The 24,121-nt window shown below is 40.2% G+C and overlaps 2 protein-coding genes across 29 annotated transcripts; one reads left to right on the top strand and one right to left on the bottom strand.

The window, feature by feature from the left end:
* The first annotated feature begins 7,462 nt into the window (after positions 1 to 7,462).
* On the top strand, positions 7,463 to 7,792 carry LOC122300450 (clavaminate synthase-like protein At3g21360). Its single transcript, XM_043111159.1, has one exon. The coding sequence runs from the start codon at positions 7,463 to 7,465 to the stop codon at positions 7,790 to 7,792; it is 330 nt and encodes a 109-aa protein (XP_042967093.1).
* A 3,988-nt stretch (positions 7,793 to 11,780) lies between these two features.
* On the bottom strand, positions 11,781 to 22,908 carry LOC122308302 (putative pentatricopeptide repeat-containing protein At3g47840). Of its 28 annotated transcripts, none has more exons than XR_006241977.1 (8): positions 21,809 to 22,907; positions 18,264 to 18,353; positions 17,306 to 17,509; positions 14,797 to 17,114; positions 14,369 to 14,552; positions 13,995 to 14,304; positions 13,447 to 13,905; positions 11,781 to 12,053 (listed from the first exon to the last, which is right to left on the bottom strand). XR_006241977.1 is itself a non-coding variant. In XM_043121646.1 (6 exons), the coding sequence occupies exons 4-5, from the start codon at positions 16,922 to 16,924 to the stop codon at positions 14,404 to 14,406; spliced, it is 2,277 nt and encodes a 758-aa protein (XP_042977580.1). In that variant the 5' UTR covers positions 16,925 to 17,114; positions 17,306 to 17,509; positions 18,264 to 18,353; positions 21,809 to 22,908; the 3' UTR covers positions 11,781 to 12,053; positions 14,369 to 14,403. The 28 variants fall into 28 exon arrangements, 3 of the variants coding, with proteins under 3 accessions (XP_042977580.1, XP_042977572.1, XP_042977590.1); XR_006241980.1 differs by having other exon boundaries at positions 13,502 to 13,905; XR_006241995.1 differs by lacking the exon at positions 13,447 to 13,905 and having other exon boundaries at positions 13,995 to 14,120; positions 14,214 to 14,304.
* Between the last annotated feature and the right edge of the window lie 1,213 nt (positions 22,909 to 24,121).

The following is a 24,121-nucleotide window of genomic DNA, read 5'->3' as shown; positions in this document are numbered from 1 at the left end:
CACCACATCCAGGATGAGCGGGTTTTCTACCTCTGTTAGATTATCGTAGAAGATTTTTGGCATCCTGAGTTCGCCCAGGCCCGAACACTTCCTCTATGGCCCAGGAAGGAGTAGGAGTAGGAGAGGTGGTCCACGCCACAGAGGAGATTGCAGAGGGTCTCTCCTTCAACTCAAGCACTTCATATCCCCCTGCTCTTCGGGGGAGTCCAAATAGCTTGAGCTAACCGCTCCCTTCCTTTCAAGCCAATTCTTGTCCTACTTCCCAACCTCGCCTCTGCAGTTCTGTGATGGAGCTTTTCTGGAGTTGCTATTTGAACCCTGGGAGCCGCTTTCCTTTTCTACCAATGGTACTGTACCCCGCCGAGCCTTTCTTCCAATGGTAGCGTAGCCCACCGAGCTCGACTTGGACTTTCAAGCTGTTCTTTCTCTTTTTCTTCTCTTTGCATGGTTTCTTACTGTTATGCTGTAGACCCTCAGTTATAACTGTTCTGGCAGTTGATGAATAAAGTACTATTCTTTATGTTTTCTCGTTCTGTTGCCTTTATTTGTGACTCTTTTATATTATGCACGCCTTCCACGGGCAGCGACACACTGGTCTCTTGTCCACATCATAGCGAGTTGAGGGTCATTCTGCCGACACCCTGTCGAGCATAATTGACCGTTTTCCCTTTCCGTTTTTATAATGCAACTGGCCCGCGATTTTGCCCACAAGGTCCCCATTATGCTCGAATCATGCCGCATCTTAGAAACCGTGGTAGAAATTCCCTTGATATGCAAAATTGACAAGGCTTAGTCGGTCTTGGTGCTTTACTGTAGGGACCAAGCGGCGCGTAAGCCAAACTCACCCAATTTCACAGCAAAATTAGAGCGCAGATGTATATATAGTTTACTTGATGCTTACCAATTTGCCTTGCTGATTTGGCGTGGTGGGACTTCGAGGCTTTTGCGGGCCGGATTTGGTCTTGGGGCTGCCTGCATTTCACCTAAGGAGAGGCTCATTCACTCCCTCGGGGAGCTTTCCTGTGCCTAGGAGACTTCGTTCATTCCCTTATGGAAGTTTTCCCACGAGAGGTGATCTCCTCGGGAGAGGTTAGTCGTTCCCTCATGGGAGCTTTCGTTCATTCCTTTACGGGAGCTTTTCCCACAAGAGAGAATCGTTATCCTCTCAGGGGAGCTTTCCTTTATAAGAGCTTTCCCGCGCCCGGAAGCATTCCCACGCGAGGTGCATTTCCTCGAGGGAGGTTCATTCATTCTCTCAGGGGAGCCTTCATTCATTCCCTCAGGGAAACAATCCCTCATGGGAGCTTTCCAACGCGAGAGGCGTTTGCCTTGGGGTAGGTTTGTCATTCCCTCATGGGAGCTTTCTCACGCAAGGTGGTTCCTCAGGGGAGATTCGTCATTCCCTCAAGGGAGCCCTTGTTCATTCCCTTATGGGAGCTTTAGCATTCCCACGCGAGGTGCGATTCCTCAGGGAAGGTTCATTCATTCCCTCAGAGGTACCTTTGTTCTTTCTCTAAGGGGAGCTTTCCCACACGAGGAGCATTGCCTTGAGGGAGGTTCGCCATTCCCTCAGGGGAGTATTCCCTCATGAGAGCTTTCCCACACGAGGAGCGTCGCCTCGGGAGAGGTTCGTCATTCCCTTAAGTGAGCATTCCCTCATGGGAGATTTCCCACACGAGGAGCGTCGCCTCGGGGGAGGTTCGTCATTCCCTTAGGGAAGCCTTCGTTCATTCCCTTATTGGAGATTTCCTATTCGAGGTGGTTCCTTGGGGGAGGTTAGTCATTCCCTTAGGGGAGCCCTCATTCATTTCCTTACAGGAGCTTTCCTGAGCGAGGTGGTTTCTTGGGGGTGTTCATCTGCTGATGAAGAATCATAGTAGTTCATATTTACAAAAAGAACAAAAAATAAAAACATGAGAAAATGGGAAGGGCCCCAGCTGTTCTTTCTTCTCAGCATGCGCCCCTCCTCCTCCCTCCTAGTTGGGATAGCTTGTGTCCTGACGGAAGCATGTCGAGACTTCATGATTAGCACATGCCCACATTGAGTGTCGCTCCCCCCTGGATGATTTCAACTCCTGCACGTAGAATTCCCATGTCGAGGCCTGTTTCCTCCTAATCTCACCGATTCCCTGAACCATGGGGAACTTGACCTTCAGGTGGTAGGTGGAGGTGATGGCCTGTAGTTGGTTGAGTGTCAGGCGGCCGATGATGGCTTTGTAGAAGGAGAGAGCCTTCACTACCATAAATTCAACCATAACCGAGGCAATGCAGGGCGGGTTGCCCACCAAGACTGACAGGGCTATCATTCCCGCCAGCTGGACTGTTTCCGAGAAGCCTTTGAATGGCATTGGGGCTCGTTGGAGTCGAGTTACATCTATCCCTATGAGGACAAACGCCTCCTAGAACAAGATGTCCACCGAACTACCATTGTCGATGATGATTCTTCTAGTTGTGAAGTTGGTGATCTGTATGGTGATTACCACTGCGTCATCGTGCGAATAAAACACCCTCTCCTCATCAGCTTCCCCAAAGGAGATCATAGGAGCGGGTTCGGTACAAAGGTACTTCGTGGGTCAGTGGGAGGCTGAATAGACTTCTCGATATCAGGCCTCTCTGGCATGGGCTTTTCTCTTGGAGGAAGTTTCCCCTTCATTGACGAATCCTCCTTTCCTCAGTGCTATGGGAAATTGTTCGATGGTGGGTGCAGTAGCGACGTTCCTCCGAGACGAGTCGCTTCCCGTCATTTGCGATGGTGAATGTCGACCAGAAAATCTTGTACAGTACGCCCCTCGCGACAGGTTCTTCCTTCCTTGGCTCTCGTTGTTTACGCTTCATCTTCTCCCGGGCATGACCCTTTGTCAAGGCCTTTTCCTTCTCATGCGCTCCAGGCTCAGTCAGAGTGTGGAGGCTATTTTTGGTGTTGATGAAGTTGTCATCTTGATCCATGAATTCTCCAAGAGTAGCCGGGGTCTTCTTTGCCAACTCCACCATGAACATCGATCTGGCCAGACTCCCCCGAGCAATGCTGCCAGAGTAATCTTCTCGTCCTAGTCTTCCACGGTCATCCACTCCTTATTGAACCTAGCCAAATAAGTTTTCAGGCTCTTGTCCTCCTTTCGCTTGATGGTGAGGAGATAAACAGCCAGGTGTCTTCGTCTCTAGCTAGCCATGAAGTGAGTGAGGAATAGATAGGCTAGCTCATCAAAGTTCTCAATGGATCCAGGCGATTAGGAGCCAAACCATGTTCTCACAGGTCTTTTCAAGGTCAGTGGGAAGGGTCTGCACGCTACTTCCCCAGAAAACCCATGCAACGTCATGTGGGCCTTGAAGGTCTCGAAATGCTCCACTGGGTTTTGGGTCCCATCGTACGCTTCTATGGGCGGGATTCGGAACTTCAGTGGCAGTGGGACCGCCATCACCCGTGCGATGTATGGTAAGCCCATGCTAACTAGCTGCTAATCTACTGTGGACGAGCTTCCCATTTTTCTCATTACCTACTCATATTTTCCCTGAAGGCTGGGTAGCTCATTCTGCATGCGCTTTCTCTCTTCCATGGCAATGTTCTTCTTTTCTTCTCGATTCTTGGTGCTCACTGGCACTAGGCTCTTCTTAGTGTGCCGACTCACGGAACTTATCCCTAAGGGCCTATTTCCTCCTCTAAGGACATCCACCTCGTTAGTAAGCCTTTCAATGAGCTGTTCCGTGGCAGCCAACCTCATCTCCATGCCGTACCAGCTAAGAACGGGTCCTCGCAAGCATACGAAGGACACACTCGACTTAAAATTTAGTTGGATCCCATAGATGGTACCAACTATTAACATCGTGTTTCGTATGCTTTGGGGTCGAGTTGCTCAGCGATCCGGGCCTTCACTCGATCTACATCCTGCAATGGGAGAGGGGTGGTCCTGCAATGGATCGGGGAACCTCCAATGCTAAAGTTAGTCATTTTCATACCAAAAGTCATTTTCATACCAAAAATGCTTTATGGAAATTGTTGGAAAGAAGACAAAAGTTGAATCGAATTGAAAATAGATGCCAATCCTTTACCTCATAGTTCTAGGCATCTTTTTATACTCAACCCTTCAAGTTAGGAGGGCCATGCCTTGCATTCTAGGGAAGGGGGAAGCCTCTCCCCGGAGTCTCCACCGCTATGCTGCTTTTAATGCGGCGTGGATCTCTGCAGGGCTACTTGATTCCATCTCTTCTCCTTGCATGCTTTCCTTCCTTTCCCCTGATCACGATTTCTCGCACTATTCTGCAATGTCCCATCTCAGTGTGGGTGATTACGCCCAACCCACATGGGTCTGGGGCCTGCCCCGAGCTACACGAGGCCTTCTCGGGCTTGGACCGGCATACCTGAAGGCTCATGCGGTAGGGTAAAGCGATAGGCCTGGGATCTGTATTATGGGCTTTAGGGCTTGACGAAAATACTACTTAACATTGGATTTGTAACACCTAATGTCGGTCGAAAATGAAATCCATATGCAAATGAAAAATGAAATTTGTTTGGATATATGAAAAAGAAAAAACAGTGAAAGCGAATAATTACTAGGCTTTCAAATCCCTATCATTTATAAAATAAAAATGCTTTAACAATTCCTTAACAATTCTGGGTGAGAAAGTACCGCAGGTTGGATAACAAATTATTACTTGACTTTTCATTGACAACCATTGGCTGCTTAAATAAGCAAAGCCTCAAACAAGCAAACCGAAATACAAGGAAATGAGAAACTAACGATTGGACGCTAAACTCACGCAACTGGATGCTAAACTTACGTAGAACAACACATGCAAATACACGACGCAAACACTCATAAATAGCACGTAAACTGAACATAACTACATGAAATAAAAATGATGCAAATAACGCAACTACAGATGCGTTGCGTTAAACTTGCAACTATCTGCAGGTAAACTACCACGGCCCAGTCCATTCCTACATTGTTTTCACATGCTTTAATGGACCAATCCACCTCCTACGTTGCATGCATGGTGCAAGCTCATCCCAAATATTTGGGATTCAGCTTATGGCCCCTCTCAGATTATTGTGGCCTATCAATACTCCCCCCATTAAGTGGATCCTTGTCCTCAAGGTCCACAGTTGGGAACATTTCCCTTGGCCTTTTTTTTTTTTTTTTTTGAATAACACGTTGCATCCTCGGCTAGAAGATGCTTCCATTACACTAAAATTTATTCCACTTCCCCTCCACCTCGGTCAGCCTCCAATGTCCATTGATCAATGATGTCCTCACATACCACGTTACCCGCATGTCCCTCCAGGAGTAACAACTGGGGTCTTTGGCTTCTATGCCCGGCTGTAAAATGATTATTACAATGGAAACAGAGGCCTTGTGCTCTCCTCCTTTGTATTTCCTCCCATGATAATCACTTGATCGGATCAGCAAGTGTTGCGGGAGCTACACGAGCTACTGGTGGAAGAGCTAAAGGAGCTCGTTCAAGTGAGGGTGGTTGTAAGAACTCCCGCTGCCATGTGAGTTGATCGTCTCTCATCCGCGCGAAGCAGGTAGCATCTTTTCATATCTGTGGTTTAAACATGTGGATCCCGTCCGAGATCTCTGTCCTTAAACCACCCATGAATGTACCCACAAGAGCCTTTTGTGTCCAGCCTCTAACCCGATTGCCTAATTGTTCAAATTCTTGCTGGTATTCATGTAGGGAGCCAGTCTGTCTGATTCGTGACAGAGCTTCGTCAAAATCTTCACAATCCGAAGGCTCAAAGCGCGCCCAAAGTTCATCTTCAAAATCTTCCCATGAGAGAACTCGTCCTTCCTCTTGGAATGTCCTACAGATCCATTGCCACCACTGGTTGGCCTCTCCTTCTAAGTGGTAAGAGGCCAAAGAAACCTTCTGGACTTCAAGAGTATTCTGAAATTCAAAAACTTGGTTCACACGATTGAACCACTCTGTCGGGTCATCTCTGGAGAATCAAGGAAACTCCAGTTTTGCCATTTTGGAAGATACAACCAGTCATCCCCCATTGTGGCCTTCATGGTATTGGTTACCATGATTTGGAGGCTCCTGGTCTGCAAGGAGTACATCAGAGAGACAGTTAAGAGTTTCTTCCAAATGTCGCAACATGTCCGCCATGCCGAGCTCCATCCTGTGTAGCCCATCTTGCACTTCACCGAGCCCAACCTCCAACTGTTCAATACACTCTTTATTGGTTCCCATAATAACCTGGCTCTGAGGCCAATGATAGGTCCCAAATGCAACATGTATAAGTGCTAGAGATGGCTTGTGTTCACTTCGGGTGAGAACGTACCACACTTAGATATCTAGTTTCTCTTTGGGTGAGAAAATACCGCAGGTTGGATAACAAATGATTACTTGACTTTTCATTGACAACCATTGGCTGCTTAAATAAGCAAAGCCTCAAACAAGCAAACCAAAATACAAGGAAATGAGAAACTAACGACTGGACGATAAACTCACGCAACTGGATGCTAAACTTACGTAGAACAACACATGCAAATACACGACGCAAACACTCGTAAATAGCACGTAAACTTAACATAACTGCATGAAATAAAAACGATGCAAACACTCGTAAATAGCACGTAAACTTAACATAACTGCATGAAATAAAAACGACGCAAATAACGCAACTATGGATGTGTTGGGTTAAACTTGCAACTATCTGCAGGTAAACTGCCACGACCCAGTCCATTCCTGCATTGTTTTCACATGCTTTAATAGACCAATCCACCTCCTACGTTTCATGCATGGTGCAAGCTCATCCCAAATATTTGGGATTCGGCTTATGGCCCCTCTCAGATCATCATGCCCGGCCTATCAATTGGCGATGTTGAAAAACTTTCACGTGCAGTTTATTATTGTACCAGTCGGTTTCTCAGCATCAAGGACACTAACAGTATCTTTGGTATGTCCACAGAATTCTAAGTTCTGTGGGGAGACGTACACTAGATTTTGGGAGATTATTAAATCTGATGGGGCAGAGCAGAAACATTACATTTTAGTCACATAAGAGTGGCTGAAGAAAGAAACCATAAATGTATGTCTTTTTTATGCTTGCATCTTGATATGTGATAATGTTCTAGAGTTTTGTTTGGCTGGAAGATATAACATTGTTGTGAGCCATTGTTAACTTATTTTATTGTCTCATCCTCTCCAAGAGCCACTATACTCAATTTTTTAGATAAATATATAGTTAATTTGCATTATATCATTATTGATGCTGAGTTTTGCTACATACAAGCACAGTCGCGCACTAATCTGTGTACCAATACTGATTTATTCATACTTAAAATTTAAATTAACATTATTTTCAATAAAATCTACTTTTTGACCAATCACATCACATTGGTGCACAGATTAGTACACAATTGTGCTTGCAACTATATTTTTCCATTGATGCTAGAGCAATGGAAATTGAAATCTTAAATTGAATTCACCTTCTTTTTTCATAGGGCTAATGCTCTAGATGGACATGGAGTGGCTACCAAATGGTGCGGCGAAGACAATATTGGGGCTGCGAGGTCTGACAAGGGTGTTTGATGGAAGAAAAGGAAGAAGGATGTGGTTCAACACGTTAGTGGGGATGCATGGGAAGGAGCACAACTTAGCCATGATGGAAAACGGAACAGAGATATCAGATAATGTGGTAAAGAGATGCAGAGAAATCACTGAAGAAGAGAGCATCCAATTCAAGTGTGAGAAGGGTGATGTTCTCTTCTTTGATAAAATGGCTTTGCTTCATGGAAGAAGGCCTTCTCTTCCTCCCAGAAGAGTCTTGGTTACCACATGCAAGTAGGTTCAAGTGACTTTGAGACCCTATCAAATTATCAATAATGGCTACTGCTTCGTTACAGCCTCTAATTTTAGTTTTCAAGATTAGACAACTCATTATTCAATCTTTGTTCTAATGCTATCTTCATGTTTGTTGAGTGCAAGCCCTCAAAACAATATCAAAACAATAATACTTGATAGTCTCTGGTTTCATCTTTTATCTTCTACCACCGAATGTTTCCAGCATATAATGTGAGCTTTCGGAAGCTTGGAGTATTGTTTATGATAAAACTTAAAGAAAGTCATATCAAACCGACGTTTGTAATGGTAGCGACGATTTGCAGGCATCATTCATACATGCATAGATCCAAAGATTACAGAAATCAAAAGCTATATTTTGGGAAAGTTCACATTGCACTAATCGCATACGGGGAAGGCCACATGGTGTGAAAGATTACAGAAGCAACCAATGTTGATTGTGGACACACTGTAGGGTTATACTTGCAATGAATGCTACTCTACATATAAACCATGGCCCTACCTTACTGAAAAAGCTTAAAACGAGACTCAAGTGATCACGTTCGTACATAAACAGGCACTGCTTTTCTCTTATATTCTTCTTCTTTTTTGTTTACAAATCATACATAAACAGGCACTAATTATACAATAATAATAATAACAATAAAGCAATTGTTAAACGGTTCTTTCGTTAACTCCAAATAAAATTTCAATTAAATGAGGGAAACAGATTCAAACAAAATTTAAAATCAAAATGCACATCCTACTCTTTATTTTTAGGCAGAAATTCTTCTCATCAGCCTCTGTAGCTGATAGCACACCCCACACCTTACGTGGCTAAATCGGGTTCACTAATAAGTGAACCGGCTCTATAGCTTACCAGCAGTGAGAAGCCTCTCCCAAAGCATACCTCCATCCCTCCCTCTTCTGCAACTCCGCCTCCCTTTCACGAGAAAATATTGGGAGCAGCCACTATTCATCACTGCACACCACACACCCTATAAAAACCATCTATATATCCTATGAAAAGCATCCTTACACCCTATAAAACCCTATAAGTGTGTGGTGTGCAGCATGAACAGTGGCTGCTCCCTAGAATTACTCCCCCTTCACCCTTGCTTTATCTCCCCCTCTCCTCTTCTCTGTGATTCCCGTCTCGAATCATTTTTCCCAAAAATCTTCTTCTCCCCGTGCTTTACTCACCCTCGAAACACAATCAATTATGCCCTAACTAGCCTCCGATTTTACTCTCTTGTCACTCTAGAGATCTGTGAAAGGGAATCCGGCGTCCAGAGATCTTCGGAAGAGAACTCAATAATTTAATATGTGCGACGGTAAGGTATTTTTCCTTACTTGGGTATCTTCTACCGTAAACCTAAAAATTGAACCCATTCTCGTTTTGAAAAATTTTCCTAAAAGAGGATGTTCTGAAGATTTTCTCAAAAAGAGAAAAAGAAAAAAAGAAAAAGAAAACTAGAGCTTTTACAATGTCCTACGTAACTACGTTCTTGAATAAGTAAAACTAACGAGGGAAGGTAAACCATGTGAATTCTTCTCTCTCTCTCTCTCTCTCTCTCTCTCTCTCTCTCTCTCTCTCTCTCTCTCTCTCTCTCTCTCTCTCATTTGCAGACATTTCTATTGGTCTTAATTTTCCGCATTACCAATTGCTAACCATTATCTAAGGCATTCTAATTCTTGGAGTTTTGAGCGGATTGCCTCCTCGACTTTCCGTTTGTTAGATTTATGCTAACAAACGGAAAGTGTCAATTCTTGTGGATGTTTTGGGCAATAATTACTCTAGTATTCCAAAGAAAATTAGTGATTGATTTGATTTTCTTAAATCTACTCTCCACAAATTTTGACGTTGGATGCCAGTATTGACTTTATTTTTTGTCTTTTGGCACGAATTTTGATTATGGGAAAATGTGGTTTTTTTAATGGATTTTTTTTGCCACTTTATCAGTGAAAATGGGATGAGTTTAACTTGCTAGCCAGAGTTTAGGTAATACGTTATTCCAGAAGAGTTTATTTATAAAGGGTATTTTATGAGTTCTATAGGATACAAGGAGATTATTTCTTGATTTGGTACCTGAAACTTTGCAAATCTGGTGTAATTTCAAACCATTTGGCTCTCTGATTGATTATTTTCATTGGTCGATTATTCATATAGAGAAGTTGTCGTTGCTGGCAATGAGGATTAAGAATTCTTTGAAGGAAGGGTGTTTGCCGAATTACTGCAGTGTGAGGACTAAAGAAAAGTCATTGAATTCCATAGTAATTTTGAATCATTTTGATCTTCTCCCATTTCATTGTCAGTATGTTAACCTTCAAAATTGATCATTTTGATCTTCTACCTTCAAAACAAATGTTTTTTGCCAAGTGAAAATGTACAAAGTTGGGTAGTTTCGACTTTACTTCGTAATTTGGTAATTAGTTAGCCATTTGATATAGAAGTTGTTATTTGAGAATCAGGGGATTGTGTGTTCTTTTGAGTTATGGCATATAATTGATCTTTTCAGTTATTTTTATGTGGAATACTAAACTTAGATATATTCTGGGTAGAGGTGAAAGGCGCGTGACCAGCCAAAGTGGTTGGGATACATGGTTTTCATATTTTGGCTTGAATCTGCTTATACATGGGCTCTTAACTCTGTTTTTTCTTTCATTCATTCCTAACAGTTGGAATAGCTTATAAAAAAAAAAAAAAAACAATGTGAGAATAGGTTATAGTCGAAGATAGTTGAGCCTGAGTCATAGAGTACTAGAGTATATAGCTTTTAGAATGTAATTGTATTAATTTTAAGTGTATACTTCTGCAAGTTGTGCCGATTAGTTAACAATCATTTATGTGCTTCCTTATGTTTTGGAGAATGTTTCAGCTCTCTTTGTTCCAATTTGGAACTTATTCTTTAATGTGCATATATATATTACGATTGGGGTTGCTCATATGAGTCAATTAACTGATACCTCAAATAGATATCCACCATCTATTTCTTCAGACCCAGGATCCAGTACTGGTAAGTTCCCGAAGGTATACAGTACTAGATGTCCACCATCTGTTGTTCTTTTTTTTTTTTTTTTTTTTTTTTTTTTTGAAAGCCAAAACAAAGCTAAATCGAATTTGAACCTCATAATTTCGTCCACCACCAAGCCATATTGTAGGGAAACCTCCAAATTCAGCGGTAGGTAGGATACAATCTTCATTGCAAGAGGACATTGTCACCACGCATTCATGTCAGACCAAACGTTTGGTACTGCTAATTACTTATGTCTTGTTCTTAATAACTATGCTCTAACATGTTTTTTTCGACGCCAAAAACTTAATGGTTTCTTAATTATATATGTGGTTAGACCTTTAATCATATTTTTAATTTGTTGTCGACGTGATCATGTTAATGGTTTCTTAATTATATGTGGTTAGAAAATTTTTCGTCTGCCCAAAGTATAACACGATAAAGCAACTTATCATATTAATTAACATATTGAGTTTGATTTTGTACGGTGTGTTTTATCATTTTAATTAAATGTTTGTACTGTATATAGGGAGATGCGAGATGTGAATTCTTTGTTTGGGCAGATATACTTTCCTTGCTAGAGGAGAACACTCGTACAAGAGTGAATAAAATTTAGAAGATGTGTGATGACGTACTCACGCGCGAGTATCAAGTTCGGAAAAAGATAAAGTACGAGAGAGAGAGAGAGAGAGAGCTCTTCAAAAGAAAAAGTAAAAATTATTGTATTTGTACTGGGTTGTCCCATTTGTAATAGTTTTGCCTTGATTTGAATAAATTGTATGTAGATAGCACGTTGTATGAAGTAGATGATTTTTGAATCGATCAACAGTTGAATCGATCAACTGTAATCACTCTCATCTGATTGATATTTTTTAGCTTCTCTGATTCCATATCAATGTGAGGGGAAAATAAAAGAGAGGAAAAAAAGACAGAATCATAGAGGTGAGCTTCTGAATGTGTCATAGGGGAACAACAGCATCATTAACACTTGTCCAAAGATGATTTAGAGACACATTTCATCAACTAATAAATAGAGTGATATTTTTTTACAAGTAATTGTGGTCTCACAACAACTGTCTATTTTTTTACAACTAATAAATAGACACATTTCACCAACTACTCGGCCAACATCAACCTTCTCATCTCTCAAAACTATTTTGTACAAAACAAATTTACTGCATTGATGATGAACTATCCTCTCTCAACTCTGAGATGTGAAATGGGAATGACATCCAGAGTTTGTTTATGACTTTTCTGCAAGAAAATAAGGAGGATGTTAGTATATATAGTTCAGAACTTCAACTAATTAATTGAGAGATGTTCAAGGAATAGTATGGGTGATCTAATTAATTAGGAATGACAAAATATAGATGGAGATTAGCGTTTATCTTTTAGTTAAGGATTTTCACATTTGTTGTATGCCATTCACGTGTTATGGAGCAAGAACAACGAACTATAATAGAATGTGAAAACTTAGGAAGTTCAGAACTATAATCACAAGTACTGTAAACAAAGCTCTCCATAAATAAATAAATACTGTCACATGATACCTATGCTTTATCAAAATATGTTTTAAACAAAGTTCAGAACCAGGTCTGAAAAATAAAAGGACATGAAAAGGAGGGGAATGTTTATTACCAAAGTTCAAAACCAGATCCTTAAAAGGGCTTCAACTGATAAACCAGAAAAAGGGCTTCGACTGATAAACCAGAAAAAGGGTTTCGACTGACAAAAACACCATCATAACGACAATGCAAGTAACTAACATCCTTAATTGCTGTAGAAACAAATACCCTGATTAACTACATCATAGCCTCTCCAAGAGGTATAAAAATTAAACACATCATCTCCACAAACTTTGGCATAGCCTCTCCAAGCGGTACAAAAATGTAACCTTTGCATCTTCACAAACTACACCATAGCCACTCCAAGAGGTACAATGGTAACAACTTTTTTCGGGTTAACTCGCATGCATATATCGCTTGCTTAACATAAAATTCATGGAACTGATCTTAATCCCCAGATTTCTTTAAAAAAAAAACTCATATATGACAAATGAATACAATGGCAACAACTTTTCGGGTTAACTTGCATGCATATATCGCCTGCTTATCATTTAGTAAAATCTGGGGCAGTCAATTTGCAAGTTCATCAAAACTAAAGCAAACCCATTTGCAACATCTATTGGCATAAAATATTTCGTAGAGTTTGCATTGAGGCTAGAAAAGCCTCGTGTAGCAAGCATGTGATTAAATTATCTATCTTTTCCTCATAATTTACCAAATAATAAACAAGGATAATGCAATTTCAAGTAAATGTTCTGACACTTTCCTCAATCAATATTTCCCCATTATTCCACTAGTAACAGATCTCTTGAAAAAGTAATAAAGATTCATATACTTTTAAGTTTATTATATTCTTAATGAACACGAGAAGAATATAAGAGAAAAAATAAAATAAAAAAATGGCAACAATCAAGTTGTAAGTATACCCAAGTAATGTTTTACCATCTGCAACATAATTTTCATATTGGGTTGATCATTTCAAGTTGTAGAGTATCTAACACAAAAATCTTAGCAGAATTCCATCCCACAAAAACAATGACTGAAAATAATGAGTGTTGCATCAACTAATATTGTCCACTAACCACATTAGAAAATAAAAACTTCTTTCAATTTAGTATAAGTTTTAACCAGCTTTACAATTGCCTTGAAGAAAGCAATTTGGGGAGCCGAATATTGCGTTCCCAGCTTGGACTGTCGTTAGAAATATTATTGACCACCCCATAGTAAATCCGTCCATCATATTGGTTTCAGAAGCTCCGTAACTCACACTGAACAAAGTAAATTCATCAAATAGCTGTTTATGAGCACCTGTATCAAATATGACAACCTAAATCACATAAACAAAGAGATGCTGCTGATGGAGATGTAAGAGATAATCTGTTATCACAGATGCTAGCTTGATCATGGTAGTCAATTTCTGTCGAACTTCGAGAACCACAGGAAGTCGTGGTTTTTAGGTTGAGTGGGTCAATTGCAAGGACGAAAGGGAAAAAGGATTGTAAATGTAAAAATACAAGAAGAAGAGAGAGAACCAACGGCATCTGGAAATATAATAACAATATAAAAAAAGTGAATTATTGGAAAAGAAGAGAAAAAGAAAACGAGGAACGAAGGAAGAAAGGAGGGAAACCTGAGTTTTTGCCAGTGAGGGCAGTGAAGATGGAATGGAACTTATCGACCTTGAGAGGGCCACGCTTGAACGAGGGTCTGGTGTCTCCAGCTCAGCTCCAACATCACTGGTGGCAATTCGGGAACCCTAAATTTTTCAAGGGAGGCATAACGGAACTGAAAAGGAATGGAGAAATCGAGAAACTAGAATGTTGTTGCGTCTTCCAAAGGTGGGAAATACCGGTGATTACTTCTCCTATGACGGGAGATATTACTTCTTCCAAAGCCGCAATACCCATCTCACAAAACTCAAAATTTGCACCAAAATTCACCTGTCACCTCTTTTAGTACACAAGCAGAAGAATAATACGGAAGGAAAAATGATAGTGGAGTTACCTACGAAGCTGAGCAGAGGCGCGGCAAAACAGAGCTCACGAGCAGAGGCGTGGCGAAATGAGCTGAGGCTGGACAGATCGAGGAGCCAACGAGGGGCAACGCTGGAGGGGCGGCGCGGGTGGTAGGTGCTGGGCAGAGGACGAGAACGCGGGCGCTTTGAATTCGAAATGCAAGTTTTCATATCCTAGGTAAAACGACGGAGTAGCGTTAAGGAAAAAATTAAAAATTAAAAAAATAATAATTAAAAAAAAAATTAAAAAAAATTAAAAAAAAAAGAGGAAAAATCCAAGTAAGGCTGTGGGGTGTGAGTTTTGCTACAGTGGCTGATCTGTAGCAAAACTCCTGACAGAAAGATAGTCTTCAGAGTGAAAAATGGCTGCTCCATTGTTTCTCACCTGCAGCTCTAGAATAGGAAAACTTCTGCTAACCTTCAACATTATTTGAAATAGAACCCACTTCCTGAATTGCAATTTCTGTCCTTGAAGCTAGTAAGTCCAACATACTGTATATATATTCACCTTGGGGATGAGAGCGATCCCCAGCAAGAAATGCAGAAACCTGGTCATTGACCTTAATCCAAGACCATCCTGGCTCCTTGACCACCCCTTTTGCTTTCATCATCTTCCTTAGATTTGCTGCTTCCGTCCATCTCCCTCTTGTGGCATAAATGTTAGCAAGAGTAATATGAGCTCCAGCACTACTTGGATCTAATTTAAGAATCTCCTCTGCACTACGTATTCCACAGTCAACATCTCCTTGTACTCTACAAGCTCTCAGCAGTGTAGACCAAACAACATCATCCCGTTGAAATGGCATGTGTTTTATCATGTTCTCTGCATCACTTAATCGTCCAGCTCGGCAAAGGAGATCAATCATGCAGCCATAATGTTCTTTTGAAGGATTTATCCGATATTTATTAGTCATCAAATTGAAGTAGTGGAAGCCAAGATCAGCAAGTCCAGCATGGCTACAAGCAGTAAGAACGCCTATGAAGCTCACAGCATCAGGTCTTAAACCAACTTTGGGAATCTTCTCAAACACATCAATGGCTTCTTGGCTGAGCCCATGTTCAGCATAACCAATGATCATGGCAGTCCATGAGACAATGTCATCATTTTCCATCACGTCAAAAATTTTCGAAGCTTCTTTTATACTCCCACATTTAGAATACATATTGATTAGAGCACTTTGTATCAGAGCTGTCCATTCTAACCCGACAGACAAGACACGAGCATGCAGTTGCTTCCCTTGCTCAAGAATGGCCATACTTCCACATACACTAAGGATGCTGGAAAAAGCAAACTCATTCGGTTTTGGTCCTTCCTTTCTCATCCACGATAAATACTCAAAGGCTTCTTCCCCATAACCTCCTTGAGAATACGCAGCAATTATAGTACTCCATGAAATAACATCTTTCCTGGTCATGCCATGAAAGACCAATGAAGCTGAAGTCAACTGCCCACATTTTGAATACATAGTCATGATGGAATTTGCCACTGATAAAAAATCAACAAAACCTACACGTAAAACATGCGCATGTAATTGTTCACCCCATTCAATTCTTGCAAGATTGGCAACACCACAGATAAGAGCTGCAAAAGTGTACTCATTAGGACTCACATCTGATTCCTTCATTTTCATAAATGCTTCAATTGCATGCTCCCCCTGACCCATCTGAACATAGGTTGTTATAATGGTTGTCCATGAAACCACGTCCTGCGTCCTCATCTTCTCAAACAAGCGCATGCCATAGTCTAACTTTCCACATTTGTAGTACATGGTAGCAAGAGTGTTAGCCACAAATGAGCTCTCATTGAACCCTTTTTTCATTGTTTTTGCATGAATCACCCTCCCGTAGTTCAGAGCACCAGCATTGGCACATGCCTTCAATGCAATAGCAAATGAATATGCATCATACTCCACCTTTGACCTCTGCATTTCACAAAAGTAAACCAAGCCCTCCATATTATAACCTGCTCGAACAAGCCCAGTTATAATGGCTGTCCAAGAGACAACATTTCTTATTGGCATCTCATCAAAAACTCTACAACCTTGCTCAATTTTACCAATCTTGGCATACATGTCAAGAAGGGCACTCCCAACAAAAACCGAATTAACAAAACCAGATTTCACTGAATACCCATGTAACAGTTCCCCATAATACAAGTTCATAATGAGTGCACAAGCCTTGAGCGCAAGACTAAGCGTGAAGTGGTCCATTTGAAGTCCTGGTTGAACGCACATATTTGAGAACATATCTAACGCTTCAGAGGAATCTGAGGCATTGACATAGGCAGAAATCATATTGGTCCATGTAATCTCATCTCGGTATGGCATTTTATCGAACATTGAGCGAGCATCGCTCAAATGACCGGTTTTCACTAGCTGCTTAAGTTGGGCATTGACTTCAGGCATATCTACATCATTAACAGAATGGGTTTTTGGAATTATGCAGGTACGTTTTAGCTCTGAAACCAAGAGGTCTCCATATTCAGTATAAGCAAGGGCTGATGCCGTAAAAAATCTCCTGAAAGGACTCCTAATGGGTAAAACCATGTTTGTATGGCCGTCATGCAAATCGCTTACCCAAAAGTAGTTTGAATGTCTTCTAAATCTCTATAACCTGAATAGTCCTCCCTGAAGGATCCGACGTGCATCTAGGTTCATTCATAAGCTCCCAGGCCATGATTGTTGGCTCATCTTTGTAATGAACTCCAGTATAGCTGTTATATCTGGACAGAACAGTCTGAAAGGGTATAGCAAAATCAGTGCTGGACATCATACATCTAAATCTCACAAAAGAAAAGCTCAGGAACTATGCATTACAGAAACTAAATCTGAAAACTATTTTTTTTTGCCTTATATAATTTTTGGTGGTAAAATCATTACATCTTAAAATCGTAGAAGAGAATAAAAAAAATGAGTGGATTGCCTTACCTTTATATGGTTCTTGTAGTAACCCTTAATGACAGGATTCCTAAAACAATCATCTTCAGATGACAGGTACTGCCCCTGATTTCTTGCCCAGTTCACCCAGTTCACATACTGTTTTTTCCCTCCAAAGCTGTTGTAGTTGTTCGCCAAGCTCAATATGAGCTTAATCCCATACCTCCTGGCCTCAGCTATAACAAAATCTAAGCCCTTCAAAGTTCAAACCACCAGAAAGAGAGTACCCAGAAAACCAAGATCAACATTCTGAACTTTGCAGAATTAAAGAATTGTACAAAATGGTAGAGAATAATGAGAAAGTGTGAGAGAGAGACCTTAAACATTTGCCAGACCAATAAGAATGGTCATAGCCATATTTCCTAACATTTTCTTTTATTTTTTAGTTCTAGAATCAAAAAAGAAGCCAACCAATTAGAGAATTGGCAATGGAATAGCCATTGCCAAGTCCAAATTTTGACTAAAGTTAGCTAAAGTTAGAGCTTTTAGCTAAAGTCTAAACTAATAGACTTTGTGATCCACATGGAACTAGCCATTGAAAAGCTAAAATAATAATATCATATATTTAAATATTAATTTTTTTTAATTTTTTTTTAATATTTTGCAAATACACTCTCCATATATTAATTAATAATTTAATTTTTACTTAAAATTATTGTTTCCCAACTATTTTTTTTCTCAACCTAATTATCCAACAAACACATTTTGCCAATCATTCTCACACCCAACAATCACATATACAATTTTTGCCAACCTTTCTTCTACCCAACATCCACATTTACAAGTAATGGACACTTGATTATGTTTAAATGTGTAGCAACTTTATATATAGGAACAGAAATATACAATTCTCAAGTAATAAAATGTTTATTGAAGAGTCTTAAGATAGATTTAGTAGTAGCGGTACAAAATATACAAATAAACCAGCAAGTCCATGCACTAGCAGTACCAAAAAAGGCTATTTCAAAGAAAATGGAGTTTCTCCAAAAATGGCTCACGTGCAGCCATGCACCAGCAACTCAAACAAAACCAAGTAAACCTGCGATGCATAAGAGACCAGAGTATGCTATTAATAGACCATAGTTGTTATGAATGAGCAGTAGAGTATGCAAAATAGTTCATAACAGACCAAAGTATGCACAACCAGACCACAATTGTTATGATTGAGCAGCCCAGTATGTAAAACAGTCCCATAATAGACCAGAGTATGCACAACCAGACCACAGTTGTTATGAATGAGCAGCCATTGTATGCAAAATAGTTCATAACAGACCAGAGCATGCACAACCAGACAACAATTGTTATGAATAAGCAGCCCAATATGCAAAACCGTTCATAACAGACCATAACAGTTCATATCAATCTTGAGCAAATGAGAAAAAGGTCATTAGCATCTATATTAAATTTTCAGAATAATTGGAGGAAAAAAAAAAACAATGTCACTAAATCAAAGTATAAGCCCGTTGATATGTTCTACCCAACAATATTGCTCAGAAGTATAGTACAGAACTCATTTTTTATTTTTTATAAGTAACTACAGAACTCATATACTTCAGAATATAAGCTTGCGGAAAACACATGGCCTGCATATCATATAGAAAAATACGACTCTAGCAATCAACTATCAATTCAAGAAGGGTCCATTAATGTAGCACGACAAGGGTGCAACATTTTTTGGGAATTAGCATGAAATTACAATGTTTAGCTTGGACGTGCCTTTAATTATCAAAACCATCCAATAGTGATAGAATAAATACCCTTGAATGATTTCTCTAGTTCAGCTAGCAGATGGTATAGATCGAAAAAAACTCAAGTATATATACTTGAGTTATATAAGCCATGTTCTGTATTCCCAATATATAAGCCATGTTGTGTATTCCCAATATATTCCCAAGTAAGCCATGTTCTGTATTCCCAATATATGCTACCTCCCTTCCACAAACTCAAGTATATATACTTCAGTTATATAATTGGATTGAAAAAAAAAAAAAGACTATGACATTTATGCCTTTCATATTTGCCTCAAAATATGATTTTGGATCAGTTCCCATGGTTTATCTGATGACCCATCATCATGTAAATCATCACTGGGCAAATCGACCCATGATCATGTAAATCATGAACAAACCAATAACATGACGTGAATATTAACGTGCTAGACCAAAAAAGCGAAAAAACCAACAAAACAGAAAATCCAAAGAAAAACAAAAAAAAACAAAAGATTGCAAACAAAGAGTATATGGACTCTGCAATAGGCATACTCCATGCATACATTCAAACCACCAAAAATACACCAGGTTCAAAACCAATATTTGAAGGGAAAAAAAAAAGTTTAAATAATTTACCCTTGTGAAGCCAACAATCGTCAAGTGTCCCTCTGTGTTGATCTCAGCAGTCTAGGGCAAAATCTTGTGTGCAAAATCTTGGGTGTAATTTACTTATCAAAAAAAAAAATCTTGGGTCTAATTTACTCTTGTGACTCCAGATACGCAAATGGAAGAATGGACGCTGGGTAAGATTTCTCTGCAAATGGAAATGAACTAAAATGAGAGGGAGGGAAAGGAAATGGAAGGGAGACGATGCAAATGGAAGCCGTCGATTGGAAGGAAAGAAAATGGAACTTTCGGCGTGAGAGGAGGAGGAAGAGAAAGAAAATGGAGCAAGTGAAAAATAAATTGTTGCAGTCGCGATTGGGAGGGAGAAAGGAGATGGATAGCTTCGGCGTAGAGAAGAGGAGAGAAATGAAAGAAAGGGAAAGTAGGAGTTCAAAATCGAGGGAGAGATAAGAGACGTTGGAGTGTAGCAAAAATAATAATATAGCTACAGTGACTGGCCAAATTTAGAAGAGGAGATGAAATTGCTGTAGCTGAAAGTTCTTTGGCTAGTTTAATAATGCAAACGAATTTTAATCATTCTAGCTAAATTTTGATGAGCCTGGCAATTGTTACTAATCATTCTAGCTAGACCAATGCCAGTGCTCTTAAAAAATCTTCCTACAAACAAAACTTTGTTACTTAAGTCGGCAATGAGTTAAACTCTTTCAATTACTAATAAATTATATAAATCAATAACACTTACTATGTAGACTAATTATAGAGGTTGATGTATTCTACTATGGCAAAACCTCATCATATGCACTAGGGGTGTAACCGATTCAATTCGGTCCAGTTTTTGACAAAATCTAGGACAGAACTGATAGGCACCAGTTTTACATTTTCCAAAACCGATTACACACCGATTTTCCTCCTAAACCAGTACTCCAATTTTACTAGTTTCCAGTCCGGTTCAATCCGATTTTAATAAAATACAACCTTAACCAATAAGAAATGTTAACTGCTCAACACAACTTTTATCTACAATTTTTCCAACCTAGGGCTCTATTCCATCTTGGGGTGGCAAGCAGTCGGACTTGGTCAACCATAAACTTGAACACCAAAGAAATTGGTAGTCACGAGAAAGAACTTCAGAGAATAGAAATCCTTCCCATTATATATTCATTACAAGGACTTTAAAAACGTACAAACTCCTAATTAGATCTAATTTTAACAGGTCTGTACGTGAACTTGATTATATCACCCATGCTTCTCATGATTGTTCTCTTTAAAATCAATCTCAATGACCATTAATTTAATTAATGAGCTGAAATTTATCCAGCATTTGCCACCTTAAGTAAAAACTAATCCCTCTAGCTCAAAACAAACAAGAGGTTAAAACCAGTACACATTTTATTGAAACAAAATAGATGTAACCATCTTCCTAATGTGTCCTTAGATATGTCAAGAAAGGTGGGATTAACTTTGAAAAAACATGAATTCAATTTTGTGTACACTCCCAAATATTTTGGGAACAGCCCAAAAGGAAAAGCCAATAATATTTTATGTACAGAAAGTTATCCACAGAGCTATATTTATTTTTGCCTCCAACGTTGCATCAGCTACTGACTCCATCTGTCTTTGAGTAGCTAAATTCAATTCTAGTAAACTATGATGTGCACGAATTTTCTGGGAATTATATCTACGCACAATTTACTAAGACAATTCAAGTCAAAGGAAGCTTTCTGTGACTAGCTTTAGCACAATAAATTAAACCATTAACATTAACTTAACATTAACTTAACATTGTATTAAAGAGTAAAAAGCAAATAAAAGGAAAACAAATTTGAATGCTTGCAGTAATTTATGAATCAGTCGAGCAGCTTCCCATGGCAAGGAAAGGTGTTCCTTAGCATCTTTTACTAGTAAAAAGTTAATTACAATTATAAATTACACACAATTATACAAACACAATCACAAAAATTCTAAATTTCAGATTCAACAACCCTAATAACACAAATACAAGCCGTAACCAGATTTTAAAGTAATTTCACAAACACAATCACAAAACCTGAATAACACAAACACAATCACAAAACCCTAATGATTCATATCAGGTTTCAAAGTAATTTCAAATAACTTAAGTAAGTGAAATGAAAAAAAAATAATGGAGAAAAATTACCGTGAGGAATCGAAGACAGATAGACGTGAGAGAGGGGCTGCCGGCAGCGTGAGGAGCTGCGTGAGTCGTGACTCAGTGAGGGGAGGTTCCACCGCAAGAGTGAGGTGAGGCCGAGGGTCTGTGCGTGGCAGGCTGCGGAAGAGAAGAAAATAAAAAGAAAACCGACAAAAGAATTGAAGATTGAAGAAGAAGTGGCACGGCGCAGATGATGCAGGAACCAGGAGGAGGAAGAACTGAAGAAGTGGGAGTCTAGGACGGCACAGGCGCAAGGAAGAAAATGAAATGAAGAAACCCTAAGTCAAAACGCACCATATGACTCTGTATTAATTGAACCAATAGCCTCTTTGGCAGAGAACCCTAGTTTATAGAGAGAACCTCTGCCTTCTCTCTAGAAATCCGGCCAACACAGAAACCAGATCAGGGGGGATGGGGGCATCGGCTCCATCCTCCCTCCCTTTTCTTTCTGTTTTAATGTCTTTTAGTTAGATTTGTTTTAAATCTTGGTTTTGGGTGTTTGCATAAGCTCTCGGTGAAGGTCTGATGGAGCTGGATCGTCGTGGCTCATGCGCCAAGGCCAAGCCTCCGATGGTTCACCCCAAAACCCCTCTCTCCGGTCGTAAATCGAGTCGACGTGCTGCTGGCGACGCACATTCTAGGTGCAGGTGGCAGAGAGGACTCGGGTGGTCGGAGGAAGCTTGGGATGGCCTCTGGTCTTTTGGGGTGAATGGCAGGGCGGTGGTTCTTGCGGACGTGCAACCAGTTCCGGAGGAAGATTGGGATGGCCTTTCGTTTGAAGGGAGCAAGGTGGACTTGGTGGTGGGTGGTTAGCAGATGCTCTGTTTTTCGGAGCTTCAAACAGAGGTGGCGTTGGCTGGCCTTGTAGCGCAGAGGGTTGCTCCCGTGGTGGTCGTTATGGCCGCTGGAGTAGCTTTGGTGCTGCAGGAACGTGAGGGAGGTACATGAGTGGTGCGGAAGCGTGGGCTGACCAGGACACTGGGCGCGGCTGAGCAGAAAAGGCTTAGGGTGCGGCGTGGGCCGACCTAAAAGCCTATCACGATGAGAGCGAGTGCTTTGTACGGTAGTTATTGTAGTACTTTTACTTTGTTTCTTAAAACACTCCTAATGGCTCTTTTATAAGGAAAAATATAGTTGTAAATATAATTATGCATTAATATATACACTAATATGATATGATTGGTTAAAAAATAAATTTTATTAAAAATAATATTAATTTAAATTTTAAGTATGAATAAATCAGTATTTGTGCACAGATTAGTGTATAACTATGCTTGTATATAGCAAAACTCCTTCTATAATATATTTTTCTTCAAAATTTAAATAAATGTTATTAAAATATTATTCTATTGGATTTTGTATTTTAAAATTAGTTTATATTTTACTACAGTGATTCCTCTACATGTAGAGGATACTGTTCATCAATCTAAACATTTTTAATTCGTTTATCTTTTGTGATGACCCGCTTTTGAGTGCATTTTCGCGGAAATAATTGTTTTTATTTTAATTAATATATCAGTTATTTTATTTTAGTTTAATTGCGTTTTAAAAATTGGGTTTTAATTTAATTTAATTTATTTGAGGATGTGTTTTATTTCTTTTAGTTGTTTTGTGGTTTTAATCTTTTTGGCGGTTTGTTTCGTTTTCCCGGAGTGAGGATTGGACCTCATATCTTTTCACATCTTTTTCCTTTTTCTCTTTTTTCTTTTTCCTTTCTTTTTCTTTTTTCTTCTTTTTCTTTTTTTTTCTTTCTTTCTTTCCTTCTTCTCCCGCTCGACCGAACCCCCCCGTGCTCTCTCTCTCCTCCCTCTCCCTCGCGCCGGCTCTCTCTCTCTTCCAGCCCATCGCCGTCCGGCCACCAACCGGACCCCCACCGGTCCCAAAAGTTCCCCCTCCCTCCGGTGCACCACCCCTCCAAAACCCACCCCCAACCGGCCGGCCGTTTGGCCGGAAAAAGCCCAACAAGGCCGCACGGATTTCACTCCGATCTGCCGCCGTCGCTCCACCTCCGGCCACCATTTCTTCACCACTTCATCACCGACTCCTTGCCGTCCTAACCCACCCATTTCCGGCCTCCAACGACCACCGGAGCAGCTCCTACGAGCTTGTTTTCCGATTTGCTATTTTTGGCCATTTCCGGCGATTCCGCCGCCACCCACGGCCGTCCGTCGCTTCCAATAGCTTCACAACCATCCCTTGACCATCCCCTATCAATCTCGTGTCCTAGTTTATCCCCGTTCAAAAGTGAGTTTTTTCAAACCCACGGCCACAGTGAATTTTCACTGTGACGTTGCTGTT

This window comes from Carya illinoinensis, chromosome 1 (assembly GCF_018687715.1).
Source record: "Carya illinoinensis cultivar Pawnee chromosome 1, C.illinoinensisPawnee_v1, whole genome shotgun sequence".
NCBI classification, from domain to species: Eukaryota; Viridiplantae; Streptophyta; class Magnoliopsida; order Fagales; family Juglandaceae; genus Carya; species Carya illinoinensis.
The sequence above is the reverse complement of the archived record's forward strand: the minus strand, read 5'-3'. Positions and strand labels throughout refer to the sequence as shown.

Coding starts and splice junctions, on each gene's coding strand:
- LOC122308302 (XM_043121646.1), bottom strand. CDS start 16,924: ATGGTTTTACCCATTAGGAGTCCTTTCAGGAGATTTTTTACGGCATCA. Junction 14,553..14,796: donor TATTTCAAATAATGTTGAAG/GTTAGCAGAAGT, acceptor CGTTTTACCTAG/GATATGAAAACTTGCATTTC.
- LOC122300450 (XM_043111159.1), top strand. CDS start 7,463: ATGGACATGGAGTGGCTACCAAATGGTGCGGCGAAGACAATATTGGGG.